Below are 25,905 nucleotides of genomic sequence, written 5' to 3' on the forward strand. Positions count from 1 at the left end.
TCAAATAAACAACCTGTCTTTCCTTTCATACTGCATATTAATAGAAATGTTAATTATAATAAGAGAAGGTTCCTTTCCTCCCTTGGGAAAGAGAGACTTTTGGGTCAGAGACAGTTTCCTTGCTTTGGACTCTTCTACAAACACAGATGTTAACGTAATGCCAGTCTTAACAGTGGCATATTTATTAGTGCAGTGCTATTAAGTAATAGTTGTCTATTTAATGCAGCCAAATTGATCATTGCCTCATTTATGCCATTACCTATCATGTAAAAATATTCTTGCCATGTAAATATTTCAAAGTCAAAGACAATTAACTTTAGTATGTTAAAATAAATTCTCTGCAAACCTATATTTGAATAGGTGATAACAAACTCTTCAGATTCAGGATCGCTTGGATTATACAAATTAAAATCATCACCATATCTGTAATCTAGCATTTATTACATTTGCTTCTCTCTGTGTCACTGTTACTAGATTGATTGCTCCTGGAGGCACAGTATACCATGCCTTAGTGTCCTCAGTACCTAGTAGACTCTTAAATACTGGTATTTAATGACTTGACTTTGATAATGACCAGCTTTATTGCTGTGTGATAATATTTTTCTGTTTTCTTAAGTTTTTCTCCAACATATAACTATAAAATCTTGCTGTATCAATATAATTGGGTTCCACAGTTATTGAGAGTTGGTCATAAATTTATAAGGGAAGTATCAGTAAGATGTTGAGTGATTATAGAGGAGAAAATACTTCTTTCCTCAGCCATCTCTAGGTTCATGCCTGAGATCCCTGTATCAAAAGACAGATTATCAAGAGAAAAGTATGCAAATTTATTTAAAAAATGATGATGTAAGGTTCCCTGCCCCCCCTTCTTTTTTTTGTTTCCCCAGTACTGGGAATTGAACTCAGTACTCAGTGGCCCTCTACCACTGAAATACATCTCAGCCTTTAAAATTTTTTTTTTTAATTGAGATAGGATCTTGCTAAATTACCCAGACTTGTCTTGAACTTGCAATCCTCCCACCTATCCTCCCTAGTAGTGGGGATTATAGGTGTGTGCTACTGCACCTGGCTTAATACAGTTTTGTGTGATGTGAGATCATTCAGAAATGATGACCTAAAGAAACAAGGGAAACTGTATTCTTATCCTTTGATGAAGAATGGATATTTATGTAGAAAGAAGTATGGAAAAAAGTCATGCAGAAAGAAGTGTGGACAAAAGGATGTATGATCTAATGGGTAATGTCAGATTGTCCTTGGTGTCTTTGCATCTTCTGAGATGGGGATATTCTTTTCTTCTATGGAGGTTATTTATTCCATGAGGGTCTTATAACCTACTTTAGAAAGTCAGAGAATTGTTTTATGGCCTGATTCAGGGGAGAAGGTCAGAGAGATCTTTTCCGCTTCTGCTGTTTGTTGTATGCCCATGTATGATATTGTGATATAACATGTCCTGAACCACATCAATAATAATGACTAGTAAGGGACTTCTCATCTTTCTAGTTATTTTTTCAGGCATTAAAAATAACAAAATTATGTATAAAGTCAAGTTATTTGGCGATTACAGTCACTTAGGTGTTTTTTGTTAGTTTTGTTTTATTTTTGTACTGGGAGTTGAACCCAGGCACTTAACCCCTGGCCACATCCCCAGACCTTTTTTATATTTTATTTAGAGACATGGTCTCACTAAGTTGCTTAGGGTCTCAGCCTCCCAAGCTGCTGGGATTATAGGCATGTGTCACCATGCCTGGCTCACTTCAGCTTTTAGAAGAGTATAATTTATCAGTGCTGGCAAACATGGTCATCCATTATTGGCTACACCATTATGGTAACTTGAATATAAGCCTTCATTTTATCCTTAGGTTTTCCCCTAAAAAAAAAAAAAAGAATTGAGTCTATAGAAATATAAATTAGCTGGGATTATTTATATGCTAGTATAAAGGTGTCTCTATATATCATTTAGATTAAATTGTTGGTGAATTATAAAATTTTGAGTCATTGCTATTGAGAACTATAAGTGTCCGTGAAATAGGTGGCCATACTTTTCAGTACTCTGATCAGATCCTGTCGTTGATTGTCACTCAGTAAAAAGCAATGATTCAGTGAATGAATTTCCATACCAAATTCCGTTTTGAACAAAAAACTTTCTGGGTAGCAAATACAGTTTTCTACAGATGAAACAAAAGAATAAATATTACTTTTTAAAAAGCAAAAATCTGCTGGTTTAGCTTAAAATTTATCTTTGTTTTACAGATGGCAGGTGAAGAACTTTGGATTTCAGAACTTTGGATTTCAGATACCAAAGTAAAAGTAAAAGCAAAAAGTAAAAGCAAAAACATTCTTTTCCTCTATTTAATAGCCTCTTACTTAATACATTTTTATTATCACTAAGTGAAACTAATGCAGGAAGAACTTTTGCTTTATAATTATGGCAAGTCTTTTCTCAGTTCTTCATTAATTTGCTCTCAGAAACATGATGGAATCGAGTTAGCAAACAGCTTTGCTTTTATATTAATACTTTCAAAACTGATAATCTCTGGCAAATTTTTTCTTGTGTGCTGTAGAGATAAAGGTGTTGAAAGTATTTATTTAAATGGGTGAGTAAATGTCAGTTTTCCCAATTGTCTAGAAACAATTTCTTTTCTGTGTTTAGAAGTACAGGAATTCTCATTTTACCAGTTTCTAGGCTGGAGAAATTAATATTTCTCATATTTCATTGATATAGTGTTGGGTTAGAATAGTTAATAAAGATTAAAATCATTTGATGATTTTCTAAGGAACACGTGGATCCAATTTTACTCATTAATTTTTATTTTTTTATTGGTGCTTTATAGATATACACAAACGAGGAATGCATTGTGGTGTATTTATACATGCACTTAGTGTAATTTTGTTGTTTACTCTGCATTTCCTCCCTTTTCCTGTCCCTCCTCCCTGTTCTTTTATCTCCTTTTTCTACTCCACTCATTTTCCCCATATGTTTACAATCTCTCTCTCTCTTTTTTTATTTTGCAAGAGCAAAAAGTAAATATTATTTAAGAAACAGAACAGAGAGAGAGAGACAGACAGGAGGGAGCCCAGAGCTGGTGTCTGAGGGAGTGGGGGTATCTTGCCCCTTAAGATTTTAGTTTTCCTTTCTTCTCATGCCCCTTCGTCCTCTTATCTTGCCTACCTGGTGACCAAAAGGCAGGCAGAGAGCTGCAGGGGGTAATCCTTCTCCTCTCTCCCCAGGCAGTTAGCAACTGGGTGATGGGGAGTGTTATATATCCATTTCCTTTTCTTTGATAATCAGCTACCTGTCATTTGCCCTGGTCTCATTACCCCCTCTGATTAAGGGAATTCTTATTTTGCTGTATAAGGAAATGGACGATGACTACTCTGACTCCTTCAGGCTTAGAGGGGGAAATGTGGGGCATATTCATTAATTCTAAAAACTGCTTTATTTGCCTATTTTTTGGAGACATTAATTTCACATTTTTTAAATTTTCAGGTAACTTGGGTTTTTACTCCTGTAACAACTGAAATAACAAGTCTTGACACAGAGAATATAGATGAAATTTTAAGTAAGTACATCAATATTTTAAAAGTATATTTTCTTCTCTGTGAAGAGTTTATATAAAAAAACAACAAAATCTCAGTTACTTAGAATAGTTGAAACTCTGGCATTCTAATTCCATGGCTTATTGAATTTTTTTTTTTTTAAATAAAACACTTTTGCCTTTTAGTTTTAGTAAAATTTCTTTAAAAGTGTAAGTCTTCTTTCTTGTGTTACAAGTAATGCTTTTAGTCTTTTTTATTTCTTTGTCTTGATGTAGATGCCATTCTTAACAAAGTATTTCGCTGAAACTGTTTAGAGGCTTGTAGTTCTCACCATGCAGCACTACATGTTAATGTCTTTAGGACACAGCATAGATTTTTTTTTTTAATAAGTTACCTATTCTGATCTCTTACAGTGTCATGGGTTAAGTTCAATAAAGGTTTTATTTAATGCGTTGGTTTTTGACATTGTGATTATGGATAAAATTAACTTGAGAGAAACCATTTCTGATTTTTAAGAATAATAAAGGGAAGGTGAAGATATGGTTAATAGAGGATCACAATTTAGGGGCTTTAAGAAAATGTGCAATTAAACATCCAAAACACACAAAATCTAATGAATTAGTGGTGAAAGGGATTAAAACATTCATTGAGCATCATACATTGTTTTGTGTTCCTAGAACTTTAAATGATAAAAAAGTCTATTTCCATATTCTGGGATCTAAAGAGCAGTAGTTCTATAAACTTACCAGGTTTCAGAATCACCTGGAGGGTTTATTAACATCTGTACTGCTCTGATGACCCCAATTTCTGTTAGAAACTGCTAGACCCATCCAAATTTGCATTTCTGTAAGTTGCTAAGTGATGATGGTGTTTCTGATTCAGGAACTACAGTTTGTGAACCACAGCTTTAGATTGAATAGACAAGTGGATAAAACGCGCTTTATGGTAAAAAGGGAAAGGAAATTGAAACTCATGTTTCATTCTCACACCTTTGGTCTTCCAAATTCTGGAATACCTTTGTGTTTTAATTTTGTTACTGTTTGGGGAATTTAAATTTCTCTAATTAGGTTTAGGCAAAGGAAACAGTGCTATATCTTTCTCATGTCTTTACATCCTGATATGCAAATGGTAGTAAGTTATTTTTACAACAGTGAGTAACTGTTCAATGGATAGGAACCACAAAAATGTACCCCTTGTGCAACATTGTTAATTATTATAGGTCACTTGTTGCTACTAGATGGGACATCTGAAATTTAGAAATAGCTTAGTTATACAGGTCTCTTGTGAAATAGGATTTTACTTACAGAACTAGTTCTCAGTAATTCTTGAATATAGATAATCAACAAATGGCTCATTAGAATCCAGATCATTCTGCTTTAGGAGAGTAGGCTAATCAGTAGCTAACTTGATTGATCTAGATTTGATTTCCTTTTTGTTTTATATTCATTTAAGATGCAATGAAAGTGGAGGGTAGAGGATATAGAGAAAAGGGGCAAATTATATCGAAGCCATCCATGACTGTGCATGAGTTTCTGGGTGAGAGAGAACTTAACTGTTAGTGTGGATTTTTAGTTGGCCTTTATAAAGGGGAAAGACCATAATGAAAATCGTATCTTTTTGTCAGAATTGTGTAGACACAAATAACTTTGGTTTTGTTTCTCAATTTCAGACAACGCTGATGTTGCTTTAGTAAATTTTTATGCAGACTGGTAAGTAATCTTGTTTTTATATTTTGTTTTGTTTTGTTACTGAAGGTGACTATTCCTGTGATAGAGAGTAACGAATAGGAAAACTTTCTTCTCTTTTTTTCAAGATAGGATTTCATTTACAAAATCAGTTAAGGCTCAGCCACATATAAATATCTTAATTTGGCAAGAATTTGTTTTAAGAGAGAAATATAACTGATTCCATTATGCCAAATCTTAAAAAGAGATAACATATGACAAAAACAGTAATGCAGTGTTCTGTGCTGACTGTGGAAAGAGGGCAGAGTCTAGAGATCAGAATTTAGGTGTGGTAAGTTTAGAAGAAAAAATATTGTTGATATTTTTCAGTTTATGCAACCTGCCACCCCTTGCAGGGAGCCTTTACTTAATATGAATCGGATCCTGCCTTCTATGTTTATGTGGTATCCTATAGACCACTGACCACTTCCTTTTTCTTACTAGAAATTGAATATCTGTAATCCAAAATGTTTGTGACCAGAAGTGTTGCAGATTTTAGATTTTTTAAAAAAATTTTAAGATATTAGCATAGACTTTCCCAGTTGAATGTCTCTTATCTGAAAATCCAAAGTGTGAAATACTCCATAATCTGAAACTGTTTGAGCATCACCTCTGATTTTGATTTTGAATTTTCAAATTGGAGATACTTAGCTTGCATGAGGTTTACTCTTATTTTATCTCTTTGTACCTTTGCAAACAGATTTTGATGGCAGAGGCTATGTCTTACTGGTATTCCCAGAATCTAGAACCAAGACATGATATATAGTACTTTAAAGAATGTGTTGTAAAAATAGGAAGCAGGAAGATTTAGCTAGAGAGAAGTTTGAAACACTGGCGTAATTTGCCTTTAAGGGCTTACTGCCTAGGCTACCACTGTCCTGCTTCGGGCTAGCTACAGTCCAGCAGTTTATCTAGATTTCTGCAGCAGTTTCCTCACTCATTCCTCATTTATGTCTTTTTCTATTTTGTTCTCTTTAATATAAGCCAGGGTTCTTTTCTACAGTGCAAATTAGATTAGTTTACACTCCATGTTAAACTTCTTACGTGGTTTTCCATTACTTTTTGGTTAAGTTTAAGCCCTTACTTTGGCCTAAAAGGCCCCTCATATTTTGGCTGCTTCCTATCTCCACAGCAGTGTCTCTTGCTTCTCTGCACTCCCGTAGTCTGCTTGTTATACAGAACTTTAAATTCTTGTGAAATTCTATATTCTTTCATCACTGAACTCATGATATTTCCTCTGCCTGGATAGATTACTCTCTGTTCTCACTCACTTTTTAAATTAGTTAAGTGTTAACATCTTTTAATAATTTAAGTGCCATTTTCTTCAGGCCATTATATCAGTATGCCTACTCCTACTCTCAAGTCAGATTAGGAATCTTTCTTATACACATTTCCCCATTTTACAATAACTTGACTTATGATTTTTTTTTTACTTTATTATGATACAAAAGTGATACACTTTCAGTAAAACCATACTTTGAATTTTGATCTTTTCCTGACCTGTTGGTACATGATACTGTACTCGATCTTCATAGTGGGCAGTGGTGACAAGCTGAAGCTCCCAGTCAGTTGTGTGATCATAAGGGTAAACAGCTGATATTCTACAGTTCCCTCCCTTTGTTGCTGAACTATGATGTTTGGTAGATAGGTATATTAGGTGCTTTTCAATTTAGGATAATTTTAGCTTATGATAGGTTTATTGGGATTTGACTCCATTTTAAGTTTGGGAATATGTGTAATTCCTATAACACCCCAGTCTTACCCAGTGGAAGCACTTTTGGCTGTGCTCTAGTTGATAATTCACTGCTTTGAGGAAATAGTTACCACAGCTATATTTTTTTCAACATTAATTGCTAAGCACTTTGCATACTACATGGCTAAGTACATATAAATATGCTGAATGAACGTATGTTTGATATAGATATTTAAAGAACTTTAGTAAAAAGTTGGAAATATACAGAAAAAATATCCTTTATAAAATGTATAACAAAGATAGCGTTTTCTTCTGGGTGCAGTGACGTACACCTCTAATCCCAGCAACTTGAGAGGCTGTGGCAGGAGGTTTGCAAGTTTGAGGCTAGGCTCAGCAACTTGGTTAAACCCTTAGCAACTTAATGAGGCTCTGTATGAAAACAAAAAATAAAAAGGACTGGAGATGTAGCTTAGTAGTAAAATGCCCCTTGGTTCAATTCCAAGTAAAAAAAAAAAAAGAAAAAGAAAAAAAATCCAAGGTAAATTAGGCCAGATATAATATTTGTTAAAAAATTTGGTAGAAGATTATCTAGGCAAGTCTACTTTAAAAATAAGAAAAGTGAGATTCAGAGGAGTAAAGTATTTCCCCAGGGTTACCTGATTAGATTGCAGCAGAGGAAAAACTAGAACGCAATTCTCTTGGCTGAAGAATTTTGTTTGCATTAAGGAAGAAAAATAGAACATACTACCAACCTTTTGCAAAAACTGAATTGGAGATGTGAACTAATTTCAATTACTTAGGAAAACATTCTACCTAAGGAATGCCTGAGCTGTTAATGAATTAGTATTCTTGTATTCAACTGAGAAAAGTGGGATAATTGACTGTAGGACATGGACATATTCTCTGTGGTCTCAAAACTAGACTCTGGATTCTCTCTGGAAGTAGTTCTCTCATAGAGCTACCTAAAAAATAACTCCTATGCCTCAGAGAATAATAAACCATAGTAGGTACTTAATAAAGCTGTTATGTGCCAGACTCATCTGTGTTGTTTTTAATGCTCAGAATTGCCCTGCAGGTAGGTATTATAATTTCCATTTTAGGTTGAGGAAGTTGAGGTTCAGAAAGGTCATACGGCTTAGTAAGTGGTGGAACTGGGATTTAACTCAGGTATGTCTAACTCCAAAGCTTATTTTCCCCCCAAGTAGAGCACAGTAGTAAGTGGCCCCTAAGTGTCTTTGCAGACATTTTCCTGTTTGGTTGATTTATTAAGGATTAATTTAAGCACTAGATAGGAGATTGGGATCAGATGATCTTATGGCTCTTTCAATAGATTGATTGCTTTTTTGATGTTACTTTCATAAATGTAATATTTCCATGTGGGTAGATGTGTATGAAGGTACAATAATATTGGAAATGAACTTTTATTTCACCTTCCCCTTTAGACTTTTAGTATTAAAACTGATGCAATTTTAAACATGAACCTGTGCTTAAATACTTGCTGGGCAGAAACTGGACAGTCCACAGAGAAGGAGCCCTGGACGTGAGTCTTTACTTTGCCCTTAAGCCAGAAGCCTGATCATTATTTCTTTACTAGGTCATATCCAAATTTCTTAAAAAACTAAATCAGTCCCTGGTGTTCTCTTCCCATTTCCCTCCACTTATCCTATTTTCAGCCAGTTGTAAGAACCCACAAACCTGGAGTCCTAGCCTCTCCGGTTCCTCCATTATATTAGCTTATTCATTTAACAGACATCTATTGAGTGCTTATTAGAATACGTAGTCCCATAAGACCCAGTCCATGATGTCCACAGACCCTTTCCACCTATCCCAGATGGGAGAGATTTAAGAATGCTAAAAGAGGAAAGAACCACTTGAAAGCAAGAGATTGAAGATACAGATCCTTGATATATTTTAGGACATCTCCTTAGGAAGTCAGGTGAGTAGGTTAGAAGAAATGTATACAAGAAGAAATAGGGAGGAGGTATAATATTTGCATCATTTCATATTCTATACAGTATTTTTATTGGATTATAGCTAATATATATGACATAATCACACAGAGATTAAAGAGTTCACAGGCTTCACTTAAGTAAATTTCTTGCTGTACAAGGGCTCTGGAAGCAGTAGTAGCTGTTGTAATTTGTTAACATAGCTTCAATTCCATATGAGAATGTCCATTCTAACCCAGTGATTGAATGTATTGTATACTGACTCTTCTGTTTCTTCTTAGTCCTTTTAATGACCTACAGCATGTATTTGTGAAACTGGTTGGCCTGATTAAGGAATAGTCAGAATTAGAAGTAAGAAGTTTTAGAATTTTATAGGCTTTGCCCCCCGCCCCCCCCCATTTTTAAAGTAACAAAAAGAAAGAAGAGGAAAAATGGACAGGAAGGCTTTGAGAAATTTAAAATATTTGCTTTGGGACTTGATACATTTAGTGTTTTTACAGATATACTAAATTCATAATAAGGGGTAAATCTTGAGGGGAAACGATTCATCAGATGCTATATATCCTCTAATACAACTTATTTATTGAATATACATGAATATACTAACTTGTCTCTGAGATTTGATAGGATAGCCAGGTGGATTAGAATAATATTTGCAATAAACTTTTGTAAGAGTTTGTACAGTAGTATAAAAATATGTTCATTATTTAAAGAAAGCAAATTTCTTTCTTAAATGCTCAAACCTGAGTTGTTATAAATCCTAGGAATATATCTTAGAGGGAATATTACAAACATCTCATGGCTTCTGTGAGAGATTCTTAGATTCTTAGCTGTGAGCTCCCTAATACTGGCAGTTATCTTAAGGTGAAAAAACTAAAAATCTTTTAATTATTCATAGAGTATTTGAATTGGAGTATAGTTTTTGAATTCAAAATTGCCTTCATCTCCACGGAATGATATTAGAACCTGTGATTAAATAAATATGATTGTCTAACAAAGTTATTTATTTTACATATACTAAATATCAGTAGGTAATAACCAAAGTAAGATTTTATTACTTCTGCTTTTCTCTAATTGGTGTGCTTATCTGTGTATAGGTGTCGTTTCAGCCAGATGTTGCATCCAATTTTTGAGGAAGCTTCTGATGTCATTAAGGAAGAATATCCACATAAAAATCAAGTAGTGTTTGCCAGAGTTGATTGTGATCAGCATTGTAAGTAATTCACGAGGAAGTCTGGAAAAAACAATTCTGTTCCTTCCTTTCTACATGCATACTTTTTTTTTCTTTTTTGAAATGCCATGCTTTAAGTGGAGAACAAACCAAAATGATTCTAGCAACCTTGGCTAAATTGCTAATATTTAATCTACATATACTATAAAAGTTTGCTTGATGTTATTTTTTAAAGATTTTGCTAAGATTGACTTTGAGGTATAATTAGTTGTTACTGATGATAATTTTAGTGAGAGTGTTAGTTAGACTTTCATAAAATTCCAATTTCTTGTATTTTGCTTGTCTGTGGAATACTTGGTATTCAATCGTAGTTTTATATATACATGACAGATTCTCTTCCTTGAACTGGCGAGCTAGCAGTAATGTTTCCTCCTGAGTGCTTCCATTACATTTGAACTTTCCTTTCTCCTAGTACCAAATTCATTATATTTGGTAGTTCTGGTTTATTGTGTTTTAGTTGTCTCATCAGCTGCACTTAACAGTTCTTCAAGGCAGGACTTTTTTTCTTGTTAGTCTTTTAAGTGGAGACTAAACCACTTACCTAATTTTTGTTTCTCAAGCATTTGAGTTTCTAGGAGATAGAGACTGCTTATTAAAAGCTTTTTACATTGAGTTATTGGCAAGTTGGCTAGAATACAGAGCTGTTTTTCTTTCTACAAGATTTTTTATCCTTTACATTTAATCTACTAACTAGAATTAGTGTGTGTGTAGGTATATGTATGTATACACACACACACACACACACACACACAAACTTTTTGTTTTAGTAATGAGGAAATGGAAATAAAGTGGCTTAACCGATGTTGCACAGCATGAAGTTATTCAAATTGGAATTAGAATAGTGAGCTCCTGACCAAATGCTGTCACAGACCAGTTTGCTTTTTTCTGTTCAACTCAATCAGCATTTTGAGAATTTATTGGTATAGTACTTGCTAGGCAGAAAAGCATTTTCTTTCTAACAGCAGGTTATTTCAGAGTCATATGCCATATTTTTGTTTGCTAAGATTCATAACTAGATAGAATGAAGGGAGCCATAAAAGATTGTTATCATCACACTGCTTTCTGAATCTTTCCCTACTCCCTTCCATTGACAGAGAACATTGTATGATGTAGGCTCTCCATTCAAACCTTTCTATTTGTGTAATTAATTAGACATTGTAAGTGCAAACAAGAACCCCTACTTATGCTGAATTTGAACTGAAATATCTGAATTTATGCTCTTAATCTTATAGTCATTGGGAAGAAAATTGAATTACTTTTGAAATAAATCTGATGTCATTACTCTAATATTTCTTTTAATTGGAGAAATAGTCATTGTTCACATTCTTTTCAGTTCACTAGAGAGGGTTACTAATGAACATTATATTTGAAGGATCATGTATGCTCTCTAAATATTTTTTCTTTTTGTGTAAAATTCTTCATGTTTTAAAAAATGATAGTAGAAAATCCTTATTGGCAATTTATCCTCATTTTCTACTTTCTCTATGAAGGTTATAAGACAGACTATACTTTTGTTAAACCTTTATATGTCATTTAATTATAGAGGCTTTGAACTGAAAAGAACTTTAAGAATTCTATGGTTTAAAGAGAAAAGCATGTTAGTTAAATTGTTCTTTGATAGAGTTTTTTTTTAGGAGAGATTTATTGAGGTATAATTGACATATAAATGCACATGTTTAAAGGATACAATTTTTTATATATATATGTAAATTTTTTTTAAAAAAATTTTTGTGGTACTGGGATTTAACCCAGAGGTGCTCTGCCCACTGAACTACATGGTGAAGTGTCATTTAAGTCTTGCATATTTTAATTGAATTGTTTATTTTCTTACTGACTTTGAGAGCTCTTTATAATACTATGATATTATTTCTTTTTTAATGTGCAATTTGCAAAATTATCTCCCATTCTACTCTCTTGAGAGTGTCTTTTTAAAAATTACGGTGAACTACATATAACATAAAATTTACAGTCTTAACCATATTTAATTATACAGCTTCAGTATTGTTAAGGATATTTATATTGTTCTGTAACCAGTCTTCAGGCTTTTATCCATCTCAAGAACTGAAACACTATGCTCACTAAACAGTATCTTCTCATTTCTCCTCCATGTCCCTTGGAAACCACCATTCTGTTTTCTGTTTCTATGAATTTGACTTCTCTAGATGCCCCCACATAAGTGGAATTGTGCAGTATTTATTTTTGTGACTAGCTTATTTCGTTTAGTATAATGTCCACAAAGTTCATCTGTGTTGTAGCACGTCTTAGAATTTCCTTTCTTTTTAAAACTGAATAATATTCCATTGTATAAATACAGTAATCCCCTCTTATCTATGGAGAATATGTCCTATAACCCTCAGTGGATACCTGCAACTGCATACCATACTGAACCCAGTGTGTGCTATGTTTTTCTTATACATGCATTTTTAAGATAAAGTTTACTTTATAAATTAGGCACAGTAAGAGATTAACAAAAATAGTGAATAATAAAATAGAACAATTTTAACAACATACTGTAATAAAAGTTATGTGAATATGGTTTCCTTCTCAAATATCTTCTTGTACTTTTATCTTTTTACCTAAAGGAAACATTTTGTTTGTTTTTAATTAATTTATATTCTTTATTCTAAAAATTTTAGTTATACATGAGAGTAGAATGTATTTTGACATATCATACATACATGGAGTATAATTTCCCACTCTTGTGGTTGTATATGATGTGGAGTTACACTAACGTGTTTTTGTATATGAACATAGGAAAGTTATGTCCGATTCATTCTGTCTTTTCTGTTCTCATACTCCCCCCCCCAAAATTGGTGAACCTCCACTCCTCCTCTGACCTTACCCCACCCCCAGCCTATTGTGAGTCAGCATCTGCATATCAGAAAACATTTGGCTTTTGATTTTTTGGTATTAGCTTATTTCACTTAGTATGATAGCCTCCAGTTCCATCCATTTACAAGAAAATGCCATAATCTCATTGTTCTTTATGTCTGAGTAATATTCCATTGTGTGGATGTGCATATTTTCTGTATCCATCTATTGAAGGGCATCTTTGTTGATTTCATAACTTAGCTATTGTGAATTGAGCTGCTATGAACATTGATGTGGCCATGCCATTATAGTATGCTGATTTAAGTCCTTTAGGTCAAGTGGTGGTTCCTTTCCAGGTTTTCTGAGGAATCTCCCTACTGCTTTCCAGAGTGGTTGCACCAATTTGCAATTTCACCAGCAATGTATGAGTGTACTCAAGGAAACATTTTATGACTATTTTTGACATATTGAAGTTGCCAGAATCACTACTTAGCATGGGGCCATTAAGATAAATAATGGTTACTTAAGCATAATGACCCTTGTAGTGACCACTACAGTCCATAGGATAACCAGTATAGCTAATAAGTGACTAAAAGGTAGGTAGCATATCAGTGTGAATATGCTGGACTAAGGAATGTATGTCCAGGCTGGGTGGACCAGGACATTGTAAGCTTTCATCATGTCCCTCAGAATGGTGTGAAATGTAAAACTTATGAACTGTATATTTCTGGAATTTTTCACTTAATATTTTTGGGCTATTGTTGATGTGGATGACTGAAAATGTGGAATATAAACTGCAGATAAAGGGGGACTACTGTAAATCATATTTTGTTTGTCATCTGTTGATGGACACTGGGTTATTTTCATTTCTTGGCTATTGTGAATAATGCTGCTAAGAAACATGGGTATACAAATAAATATCTTTTTGAGAGCTTGCTTTCAGTTCTTTTGGATATATATACCCAGGCATGGTATTGCTGAAACATATGTTATTTCTGTTTTTAATATTTTGAAGAACTGACATACCGGTTTGCATGATAATAGTAATGGTTCAAATGTAAGCCAGTTTACATTTCTTTTGTACTGATTTCTCCACATCTTTGCTAACACTTTTTTTTTAATAGTAGCTGTTTTAATGGGTATGAGGTAATTGTGGTTTTGTTTTATATTTCCCTGATAATTAGTGATGTTGCTCTTCCTATGGTTTTCAGTCATTTGTATATCTTCCTCCGAGAGATGTTTATTCAAATGTTTTGCTCATTTTTAAATTAGGTTTTTTGTTTTGTTTTTGTTGCTGATTTTGATTTCTTTGTGGATTCTTATTACATGTATGATTTGCAAATATTTCCTGCCATCTCAGGTTGCCTTTTCACTTTGTTGTATATTTTGATGCATAAAGATTTCAAATCTAGTATAGTCCAGCTTATCTATTTTTACATTTGTTGTTCATGCTTTTAGGTGTCAATATTCAAGAAGTCATGGAGGGGCTAGGGATATAGCTCAGTTGGTAGAGTGCTTACCTCGCATGCATAAGGCCCTGGGTTCAATACCCAGCACCAAAAAAAAAAAAAAAAAAGTATATGTGTCATGTGTGCTGAAAGAGAAATATATCCATATGTGATAAAGTATTGAACCCAGGTAAAGATATATGCAGGTGTTCATTATATTACTTTTTCATCTTTTCTGTAAGTATGAAGTTTTTCAAACTTTCAGATTTAAAAAGTTGGTATTAAAAAAAATCACTGAACCTGTGGTTTTTCATTTACTAACAAATCAGTTAGGAATGCCTTATTGCTGTAGTTTTTGAGGAAATGTGTTTGGACATCCACAGTGTACAGGTGTATCATGATTATTATTAATTGTAATTTCTGTTTATTTTCACTATGATAAATGACTTTCAAAACAATCAGTGAATTTAAAAGGAGTTTTTGTGAATAGATTTTTACTGGCATGGTGTTTGAGGCCATTTCATTGGTCATTGGTCATGAAGCTAAGTGCCATTTTCATCTCTTCTTGCCTACAGATGTTAGGAAATGTAGATGGGCTTTTTGTGAATTTTCTCACATTATAAAGATGAATAATTCTCCCATTATCAAGTAGACACATCAATAGGTAAAATAAGGAAAACTAGCTTATACTATCAATAGATACCCAAGGACTTAACAAAGTACATTTTCTTAAAAGAAATTAATGTGACAAAATGCATGAATCAAGCCTTGCTTGCATATGATTTTTTAATCTCTTATAGCTGTTTATTACTTAATTAATGCCCCTTATCATTGAGATGCGATATGTTTAAATTTAGTTTTGAAATCTATCTGAGCCAGAAACCTTTATATTGTCCTGTTTTGTGAAACTGTTGTATATGTTATATTACAAATTTCTTTGTCAGTCCACTTTAAGAATTGAAGATGAGGTGAAGATCACGAAGTCAAGAAACAGACAATAGAATTAATTATAGGACAATATAAAAACATAATGACACTAATTTTCAGAAAGCATTTCAAATGAGTGTTTTCAAAGTAGTCCCTTTGGGAGGGAATACACCTACTCATTCCTTGGATCGTTTTGGGAAATCTTTAAGGAGTTGCCCTTTTTGCCTATTTTCTGGTCTCATCAGGAAAATGCATTGCAGTTTATATAGGTGGGAAACCTTCCTTTGGTTTGCTGCTTGCATTTTTATCTATCTCCTTCTCTTCCGCTTACCAGCATCCTGTGAAGCTTACTGCCCTGCCTTTACCTCACTTCTATATATGCCTTTCTAGAACTTTCTTGGGATTTTCTTTGTTGAAAGTTTCAGCTCAATGGGATGAGAACTTCAGAACAGGAGAAAGAAAAGAAAGCAAAAGTGGATATTACAGGCTAATTCTACCCTATAGCCTCTTCTATTTCTGTGTATGAACTGAATTTGACAGCTTTGCTTATCTCCCCTTCACCCCCAAAATAATAGAGTTGGGAACTGTAGTAGATAATTTTGAACTTCTTCTGAGGCTTGATTTTTATCAGGAAGCTTACAGCTATCTAAGCTGAAGTGTATTTTTTTGAAATCCTGGTGTAGAGTTTGTTGTTTACCTCTGAAAACCCCTAAATTCTCTATTTGCTGTATTTAATGTAGGGAACAGACAAGGTATGAGGAGAACAAGAATAGAAAATGGTGGCAGGGGGGAAATCAGGGCAACTCGAAAAGAGACAGAACATTGAGGCCCAGGAACCACATCTTATTCCTGTGCTGGCAGCTGAACAGATATCCCTCCTTGTTTTGCAGAGGAGTGGAGTGCTAGCGTTCATTTTGTCATAGATCTGACAGTTGTTCACTTAGTGTCTCCCATGTGGAGGGCCCATAAAAGGAAAATACATATCTAGAGAAGATCTATTTTATTGTTGATACTTTATATAGGGTGATAAGAAATTATCTGAGCTTTCTTATTTTGCACTGAGGGACTCTAAACTGATACATGTTTTTGGTATGATTGTATATTAAGAGTTTTCAGAATCTCATTTAAGGTTCTAGCCTATGGAAACAATTTGAATTAATATTAGCAGTAGCAGTATTAATTTATTAATCATAATAATAATGATAAAATGTAAGTTTTATAAGATTAGGGACCTTATCTTTTTATTCCCTGATCCTAGCCTTGAATTGGTACTTAGCAAATAGTAGGTGTTTAGCTATAGTTGTTGTAAAGATGGATGGGTAAATGAATAGCAAATGGTAACTAGAATTTATGAACTGTTACTTTTGCAGATACAGCATTAAATGGTTTAAGTAGATCAATTCATTATCTCCCAACAACACAATAAAATATTTTCTGCTGTATTTTGCCAAATCTAGTTCATCATTGACCATAAGGCATAATTTTATCTCCAGCTGCAGAAATGGAGAAAAACTGAACTCTATCACAATGCTTTCTTTCATTTAAAAAAAATTATACCTATCATTAGAACTGTTTTAGATTCATTTAGATGTAGTTTTAAAAATTGTATCATTAATGTGTTTACCTTTAAAGGAAAATAACTTTGTTTAAGGAATTCTGAAACAACTTCACATTCAGAGTCTGACTATTGTGCAACATTTTCCAACTGAGTCAGTTTTTATGTTTGTCCCCACAATGTTGACTCTGTACCATTAAAAGTGTTGGTAATACTCTTGATTAAAGATTCTTATTCTCCTTTTTCTAGGAATTTTTTTCCAAGTTGCTGAAACCTATTTTGCAAGGATTAATGCTAGAAACTTATTTTTTTCTCTATTGAAACATCACTACGAGTTAAGTAGCTGTCAGCCAAAGTCAACAAAATACAAACCAAAATGTGAATAATGGTTTTCCTCAGTGGTGGTTGGATTACAAATGATTCTTGTTTTCTTCTTTATAATTGCTCATTTTCCACAATTTCTTCACACACACATACATGCACATGTATGCATGCATGTGTACGTACACATACTTAAAATATGCTCTTGCTTCAACTGTGGAACCTGATCATATTTCATCTTCTGTAATCTTTGGGGAGTTTAGAAATAGAGTTCATCACTCTGATGGTAATGCTGCCTTGCATCCAGAAGATCCCATCAGTCTGCCCCTAGTGGGACCAGGTTGTCTGCTGACCTCCAGTGGTTAGAGGCTGTATGGCACTAAACAAGAGATGTTTTTAACGTTACCTTTTTTTTTTGTTAGGGCAGGACTTTCAGACTCCCAACAGCATTTTTAAGAAAGAACTTTGTAATTGTCCTTGAATTAGGACATTCTCCCATATAGTAAGTTAACTCTTACCTGTCTTCCAATGAAACTTGAGCCTTTCTTTTTGGAAATGGAGACGCTTTTATAAAAACTGCACATAAATCTATATTAAGGCAAAATATAAAATGAAGAGTGCATGTACATTGAACAGTTAAGCCTGAATTCTGAGTAAGCTTCTAGGCTTGCTTTTAATTTTTATATTTAGGATTATACTTCTGTTTTTGTGTGGGTTTTTGTTTGTTTTAGAGGTGTATGGTTTGGAATAGAAAAAGTTCCATAGGCAGCAGTGGTCCTTGTCCTAGAAACAGGAGAAGAAGACCTTCCTGTTGAACTCATCTGGCTCTTTGTACTGAGTGCCATGGATAATCGTTGCAGATGAAGAGCTTGAGGCAGTTTCCACATTTGTAACCCTACTAGGCATTGGTGAGGCAGGCAGAAAGGACCCATCAAGGAAAAGGAAGTGGTCATTGAAGCAAAAGTACATGCTAATTTTCCAATCAGGGAACTGTTAACCTTCTGAAATTTATAATTCCTCTGACATCCATTTTAACATTTGATCTACCCAATTTATTAAAAAAAAACTCTATTATACCCCTTAAGTAATTTTTTGTTATATTGTCAAAGTGTCACATCGTAATTATCTTAAAATCACTTTTGTCCAAAGCCTGTAAAAAGTCAACTTTATGTCTGATTATTGATCAATGTAATTTTAAGGTTTTTGTTCCTAAAGAATTGAAAACCACCACATTATGCAGTATACCTGCTGTATTTAATCTTCTTTGCTCCACAACCATAATTTTAAGGCAACCTAAATGTTGTAATGTTTCAATTTGTAAACAGACTCATTATTTCTTCCAGGATCATTGTGGTAGTTTTCTTGTTAGTAGTCTCTTGGTTCTTTGTTACTACCAGGTGAATTTTTGGAAGCCAACACTGTACTTTTATTGCTGTATATCACAAACAGGATAAAATTCAGATTTGATGATTATCTCTTTTTTATTTTTATTCTACTTCTGATTTGTGCATATTTGTTTTTAGCATACTACTTTCTCATTATGTTCACTAATTCACCAAGTTTAGAAAGTTTAAAGTGTCATATTGTCTCTGGCAGTGCCTCTTGTTGTCCATTTTCACACTGATCTTTATGCCATAAATGGAAAACAGATATTTCCTGTTACACTACTTTCCTTCTAAGTCCTTTCTTTCTTTTTTTAAAAAAGTGTGTTCTTTTTAGATACACATGACAGTAGAGTGTCTTTTGACATTATACACACATGGAGTGTAGCTCCCCATTATTGTGGTTGTACATGACGTGGAGTTACACTAGTTGTGTATTCATATATGAACATAGGAGAGTTGTGTCTGATTCATTCTACTGTCTTTCCCATTCCCATCCCTTCTCTCTTCTCTTCATTCCCCTTTGTCTAATCCAGTGAACTTCTGCCCTCCCTCCCACACTCATTGTGTTTAGCATCCACATATGAGAGAGCTTCTGAGTCCTTTCTGTCAAATCTTTTGGGGATTAAAAAAATTCTTGGCTTCTTATTGGCAAATTAGGCAAATTAGCCAGCTCAGCTAGTTTAGCCTTATTTATTTTGAATATGGACCTAAATCGGACGTAGTACTATTTTACATTCATAGGTCTTATATTATTAAATTTTAGGTTCTTAAATTACTATTATTTTTGCCAATATGAAAGACAAGTGTCATTTGGTAATTTAATTTGTAACTTCCTGATTGCAGCTGAGTATGTTTTTGTGTTTATTGGCCATTTGTGTTTCATAAATTAAAAATATATATTCAGTCTGCTTATCCTTTTTGAGAGAGGTGGGTTGTTTCAAAGAGGAGAGTGAATTATACCCGCTTTGTATTCTACTTTTATTGATGTCTTAAGGAAGTTTCTAGAGAGTTCCACCCATGTATTACCGCTTTACTTTTGACTGATAGTAGGATTGCATCAGATTTCTAAGTCCCTACTGCACATGAGTTTACCCACAGATACCCAGGCAAAACACACAGGGAGGTTGCTATTATAATGACTAAAATAACATGCTAAAGATCTAAAAGTAACACTGACTAGTTCTAATTGGAACTTGTTTTTACAGATTTTATGGTTGATGGGTTTTGCTTTCAATTATCCTTTATCCCTAAGTCTTAGAATTTTTGTCTGTGTAAAGGTTACAAAGGTCCCTTTCAGGGTAATTTCTGTTTTTCTTACTGGGGAGAAGTGTTTGGATGTACATTCCTCAGTCCTGAGAGCATAGTCCAGAGGATAACAGGTTGTAAAGAAATGTAACATCCTATTGACTATTGCCAGAGCAGGATCAGAATGGCCTTAGGGAAATTGCTTTTGTTGTTTGTTGTTAGGGAAATTGCTTTTTTGTTGTTGTTGTTGTTTGTTTTGTTTATAAAGAAAGCAAGTGGTCCAGTTTATAGAATTATTCTTTAACTTCATGTTCCCACTGATCATGTCTGTGAGCAATCACCATGTTAACTTCAAAAAACTAGTTGGGAAGTGTTCCCTCTTTGTATCTTTTCTGGAATAGTTGTATAAACTTGGCATTATTGACTCCTTACATGTTTAGCAGAATCTGGTCGTTAGTAAAGGTGTCTAGGAATGGAGTTTAATGGAAGATTTGAATTACAAATTCAGTTTCTTTAATAATTTTAGGACCATTTATGTTTTCAATTTCTTCTAGTGTCAATTTTGGTAAGTTGTATTTTCATGGAAAATTCTCCATTTTATTTACATTTTTATACTTGCCATTAAGTCTTTGATAATAGCCATCAAGGGAAAATGCTTAGAAGTGTATTTTTGAAGGAGAAAAATACATTGAAAATTTATGCAGCGGGGTGTGGTGGCACATGTCTGTAATCCCAGCAATTTAGTAAACTAAGGCAGAAGGATCACAAGTTTGAGGATAGCCTCAGCAACTTCCTGCGGTCTTAAGCAACTTATTGAGACCCTGTCTCAAAATAAAAAAGGGCGGTCATTTGGCTGGGGTCAATCCCAGTACCAAGAAGGAAAAAAAAAAGTTTATGCTATAAAATATAGCTTAATGGTAGAGCACTTGCCTAACATGTGCAAAGCCCTGGGTTCTAGTTCCAGTACCACCTGAATGAATGAATGAATATTTTAAAAATTTTATTTTATAGATAGGGTGTTATTTAATCACTTTAGTTTTATTTAAAACTTTAACAGATAACATTGTATGTTTTTATTGTGTACAGCATGTTTTGAAGTCTATAATTCTTGAATGGTTAAATCAAGTTAACAAATGTAGTACTGCCCACAGTTGTCAATTTTGTGTTAAGAACACATAATACCACCCTACCCTTTATACATTTTCAAGAATTCTGTGTACATAGTTAATTGTAGTCACCTTACTATATCTAAATATTTTGAAGTTTGTTTCTCCTAACTGTAATTATGTATCCCTTGACTGATATCTCCCCATTCTTCATTCCCCCCTAACCACTGTGGCCTTTGGTAATTACCATATACTCTCTATTTCTAAGAGATCATCTTTTTAAATCTCACATGAGTGAAATCATGTAGTATTTGTCTTTCTATGCTGGGTTTATTCCACATAATGCCCTCCAGTTTTATTCATGTTATAACAAATGTCAGGATTTCATTTTTCTTTCAGTAGTTGAATAGTATTCAGTTGTATATTGTATACCACATTTTCTTTTTCCATTTATCTAATGATGACACTTAGACTGAAAAGCTACTACATAATAAAGGAAATAATCTACAGCAACAACCTATAGAATGGGAGAAAACCTTTGCAAATTATAAATTTAACAGGGGTCAATATCCACAGTATATAAGGACTTCAAACAATTATATAGCAAAAATACAAATAACTCAATTTAAAAATGGACAGAAGACCTGAATAGACATTTGTCAAAAGAAAATACACAAATATACAATTGTCTTAACTATTGTGAATAGCACTGCCATAAACATTGAAGTATGGATCTCTTTGACATCATACTGACTTTATATCCCATGGGTATATACCTAGCAGTGGGATTGCTGTATCATATGATAATCTTTAGAGGAACCTCCACACTGTTTTTCATTATGATTCTACTAATATACATTCCCACGAAGTGAGAAAGAGTTCCCTTTTCTTTACATCCTTGCCAATACTTATTCTTTATCTTTTTAATAATAATCATTCTAATTGGAGCACAGTGATATTGTGTGTGTGTGTGTGTGTGTGTGTGCGCGCGCGCGCTTGCTTCTTCCTTGTTAATTTTTGTGGTGCTAGGGATCATACCTAGGGCCTTGTATGCGTTAGGCAAGCCCTATGCCACTGAGCTACATCCCCTACCCCTCATTGTGGTTTTGATTTCTATTTTCCTGTTGATTAGTGTTGTTGAACATTTTTCATATGCCTGTTGGCCATTTGTATATTTTCTTTGGAGAAACGTCTATTCAGGTCTTCTGTCCATTTTTAAATTGAGGTTTTTTTTGTATTTTTACTATATAGTTGTTTGAAGTCCTTATACACTGTGGGTATGACCCCTGTTAAGTTTATAATTTGCAAATATTTTCTCCCATTCTATAGGTTGTTGCTGTAGATTATTTCCTTTATTGTGTAGGAGCTTTTTAGTTTGAAGTAATCCCTTTTGTCAATTTTTGCTTCTGTTGTCTGTGCTTTTAAAGATTTATTTCCAATATCCTTGCTCAGACCAATGTCATAGAGCATTTCCTCAGTTTTGTATTTTTCCTTTATACTGAAGATCTTAATTTTTATGGCATTAGCATAATTGTTTATTTGCTTTATCTGTAACTTGTGTATATGTTAAGTTTCAAAATATTGTCAATATTAAATTTAAAAAAAATATTTTTTGTCTTAATATTAAATATATCCAAAATTCTAAAGTCAAAACTGTAAAACCAAAGTATAGAGAGAAAATCTAAATTTCTTCTCATTTTCTCCTGGTATTTTTTGGAGGTTGGGGGGAACAAATGTATAATCAAGTATGTGTATATGAGTGTATGTATATATATAATCTCCATGTATATATGTGTTTATTTATATTTCTTTTCCTAGTTTGTTTTCCATATTTCTTACACAAAATATCTTTACATAGTCTTTGTACCTGGCTTTTTTTTTTACTTAATAGTGTATCTTAAATGTTGCATTTGACAACATTCAGAGATCTTTTTTGTTCCTTTTTTTTGACAGCCTAGTACTTTGTTATTTGGGTATATCATAACTTTATTCAACCAGTTTCCTTTCCTATTGATGGAGATGTGAGGAAATAATAACTTTTTAAAATTATTTTTTAAATTTATATATGACAGCAGAATGCATTATAATTCTTATTACACATATAGAGCACAATTTTTCATATCTCTGGTTGTATACAAAGTATATTCACACCAATTTGTGTCTTCATACATGTACTTTGGATAATAATGTCCATCACATTCCACCATCATTTCTAACCCCATGCCCCCTCCCTTTCCCTTTCACCCCTCTGTCCTATCTAGAGTTATCTATTCCTCCCATGCTCCCTCTTCTTATCCCACTATGAATCAGCCTCCTTATATCAGAGAAAACATTCAGCATTTGTTTTTTTGGGATTGGTTAACGTCACTTAGCATTATCTTCTCTAACTCCATCCATTTACCTGAGTAATATTCCATTGTGTATATATGCCACATTTTTTAATCCATTCATCTATTGAAGGGCATCTAGGTTGGCTCCACAGTTTAGCTATTATGAATTGTGCTGCTATAAACATTGATGTGACTGTGTCCCTATAGTATGCTGTTTTTAAGTCCTTTGTGTATAGACCGAGGAGAGGGATAGCTGTGTCAAATGATGTTTCCATTCCCAATTTTCCAAGAAATCTCCATACTGCTTTTCATATTGGCTGCACCAACTTGCAGTCCCACCAGCAGTGTATGAGTGTACCTTTTTCCCCTCATCCTCACCAACACTTATTGTTGTTTGTCTTCATAATAGCTGCCATTCTGACTGGAGTGAGAGGGAATCTTAGTTTTGATTTGCATTTCTCTAATTGCTAGCAATGTTGAATTTTTTTCATATATTTGTTGATTGATTGTATATCATCTTCTGAAAAGTGTCTATTCAGGTCCATGGCCCATTTATTGATTGGATTTTTTTTGGATGTTTAGCTTTTTGAGTTCTTTATATACCCTTGTGATTAGTGCTCTATCTGATATGTGAGGGGTAAAGATTTGCTCCCAAAATGTAGGCTCTCTATCCACCTCACAGATGGTTTCTTTTGCTGAGAAGAAACTTTTTAGTTTGAGTCCATTCCATTTATTGATTCTTTTTATATTTTTTAGTTTTCGGCGGACACAGCATCTTTGTTTGTATGTGGTGCTGAGGATCAAACCCGGGCCGCACACATGCCAGGCGAGCGCGCTACCGCTTGAACCACATCCCCAGCCCCCATTTATTGATTCTTGTTTTTAATTCTTTCGCCAAAAGAGTCTTATTAAGGAAGTTGGGGCTAATCCCACATGATGGAGATTAGGGCCTACTTTTTCTTTGGAAATAGTAACTTTTAAAAAGATATTTTCCATTCTGGAGACCAGAACATTGTTGCATGGATTAGGACAAGTATTTAACCTAATATTAACAGCATATTAATTTTAAACTTTTTTATTTCTATATCCCTGTAAACATTTATTTTGTAATATGGTATGCATCAATGTGTAGTGTGCTGGGAACTGAATATATTTTTTAATTGGGGAGATAAATTATTATTAAATTATTTTAAAATGATTTCTCCAGGTGGTTTTAGTAAGGTAAGCCCCAAACTTGTGGCCTTTTCATTATACAGATGCCTTTGTGTAACTTAAAAGACCTCTATTTCTAATGGTATTATTTTCACCCTTCAGTGTATAGTTCAATTTAATCTCATTAATTTTTCACTCAGGTAATAGGACTCATCATCTTTATAACACCTCAAAGACATTCATTCTCATTATAATTTTTTCAGGTTTATAGATGATAGATCTATTGTTATTATAGATCTGTATTACCTCATTTAATCCTTAAAACAACTTTATGTGATAAAAATTATTATGCTTATATCATATGTTAAAAATGAGAGCATAGAGAGTTTATGAAATTTAAGTTCTCATATCCAGTAAGTGGAAAATTTGAGATTTAACCAGGTAGTATGAGTCCAGAACCTGGTCTCTTAATCAGTATAAACAAAAGTCATGATTATTATTTTTTTCCCTTTCTCAGAATGACATGAACCAAAAAGATCTTGTTTAAGTAATTGTAAGATATTTGACTGTTGAACTAATGGGCTCACCCTGACCAAGTAAGAGGTAATGTTAATTTTGTTGTTGTTGTTGTTGTTCTTTTAGCTGATATAGCCCAGAGATATAGGATAAGCAAATACCCAACCCTCAAATTGTTTCGTAATGGGATGATGATGAAGAGAGAATACAGGGGTCAACGATCAGTGAAAGCACTTGCAGATTACATCAGGCAACAAAAAAGTGACCCCATTCAAGAAATTCAGGACTTAGCAGAAATCACCACTCTTGATGTAAGTTAACTTTTGCTAGATCAAATGACATTTCCTGTTTAGTTGATGTAAACAAATTCTAATGCAAACAAAGGATCTGGACATTCTCTTATATTCATTGCAATGGATTTGAAAAGTACATACTTATTGGGTTGAATTTTTCTTGAGTTAATTATCAAGAAAAGTGCTAATGTTTTACTGAACTTATAGATAAAGTATATAGCATACAGTAAAATTGCTCTAATTTGAATTAATTGCGAGCAATGTGATAGAAGTTAAAGTCAAATATACATAGCCAAAGTTACCATATTTTTTGTAGTGGAAACTTTCAGGTCTCTACTGCTTTAATTACTTCTTTGTCAGGTCTCTCTGTAAGTTTTAGTGTCTTCTAGAATAGGCCCCACTTAGTACACTTAGCAAAACCCTTTCTTTGTACACTAAGTAGTGTTTTTAAAATAGTATACAACAAACAGAAGAAAAACAACAAAGTTTGGACTTTGTTACAGTCACTGATTGTCACTACCAACTTTGAAATTTGATTTTATTCTACCTACAAACTAATAAATTAGTTGCCATTTCATGGATGCTGTCAGAAGACTGAAGACTTTTGGGTCAGAGACAAAGGACTTTATTATTCACATCAAAGCAAACAGTGTGAGCATGTTTGTATTTTCCTTTTCCCCAA

General features: G+C 33.6%; 1 protein-coding gene across 3 annotated transcripts in view; it reads left to right on the forward strand.

Moving 5' to 3' along the window:
• Nucleotides 1–25,905, forward strand: part of Erp44 (endoplasmic reticulum protein 44) — a 79,699-nt gene that overhangs the window by 23,059 nt on the left and 30,735 nt on the right. Inside the window, exons 2-6 of one of the 3 annotated variants that reach the window (XM_046457238.2) lie at nt 3,488–3,560; nt 5,207–5,246; nt 8,397–8,494; nt 10,001–10,116; nt 25,057–25,241. In XM_046457238.2, coding sequence (XP_046313194.1) covers nt 8,430–8,494; nt 10,001–10,116; nt 25,057–25,241 — 366 coding nt within the window. In that variant the 5' untranslated portion in view covers nt 3,488–3,560; nt 5,207–5,246; nt 8,397–8,429. Of the gene's footprint in view, nt 1–3,487; nt 3,561–4,840; nt 5,074–5,206; nt 5,247–8,396; nt 8,495–10,000; nt 10,117–25,056; nt 25,242–25,905 lie in introns of those variants that run through there. The other 2 variants (XM_046457236.2, XM_046457237.2) reach the window with 2 other exon arrangements.

This window comes from Marmota monax, unplaced genomic scaffold (genome assembly GCF_021218885.2).
Source record: "Marmota monax isolate L192 unplaced genomic scaffold, Marmota_monax_Labrador192_F-V1.1 WCK01_AAM20220418_F8-fsc00069, whole genome shotgun sequence".
Classification (NCBI taxonomy): Eukaryota; Metazoa; Chordata; class Mammalia; order Rodentia; family Sciuridae; genus Marmota; species Marmota monax.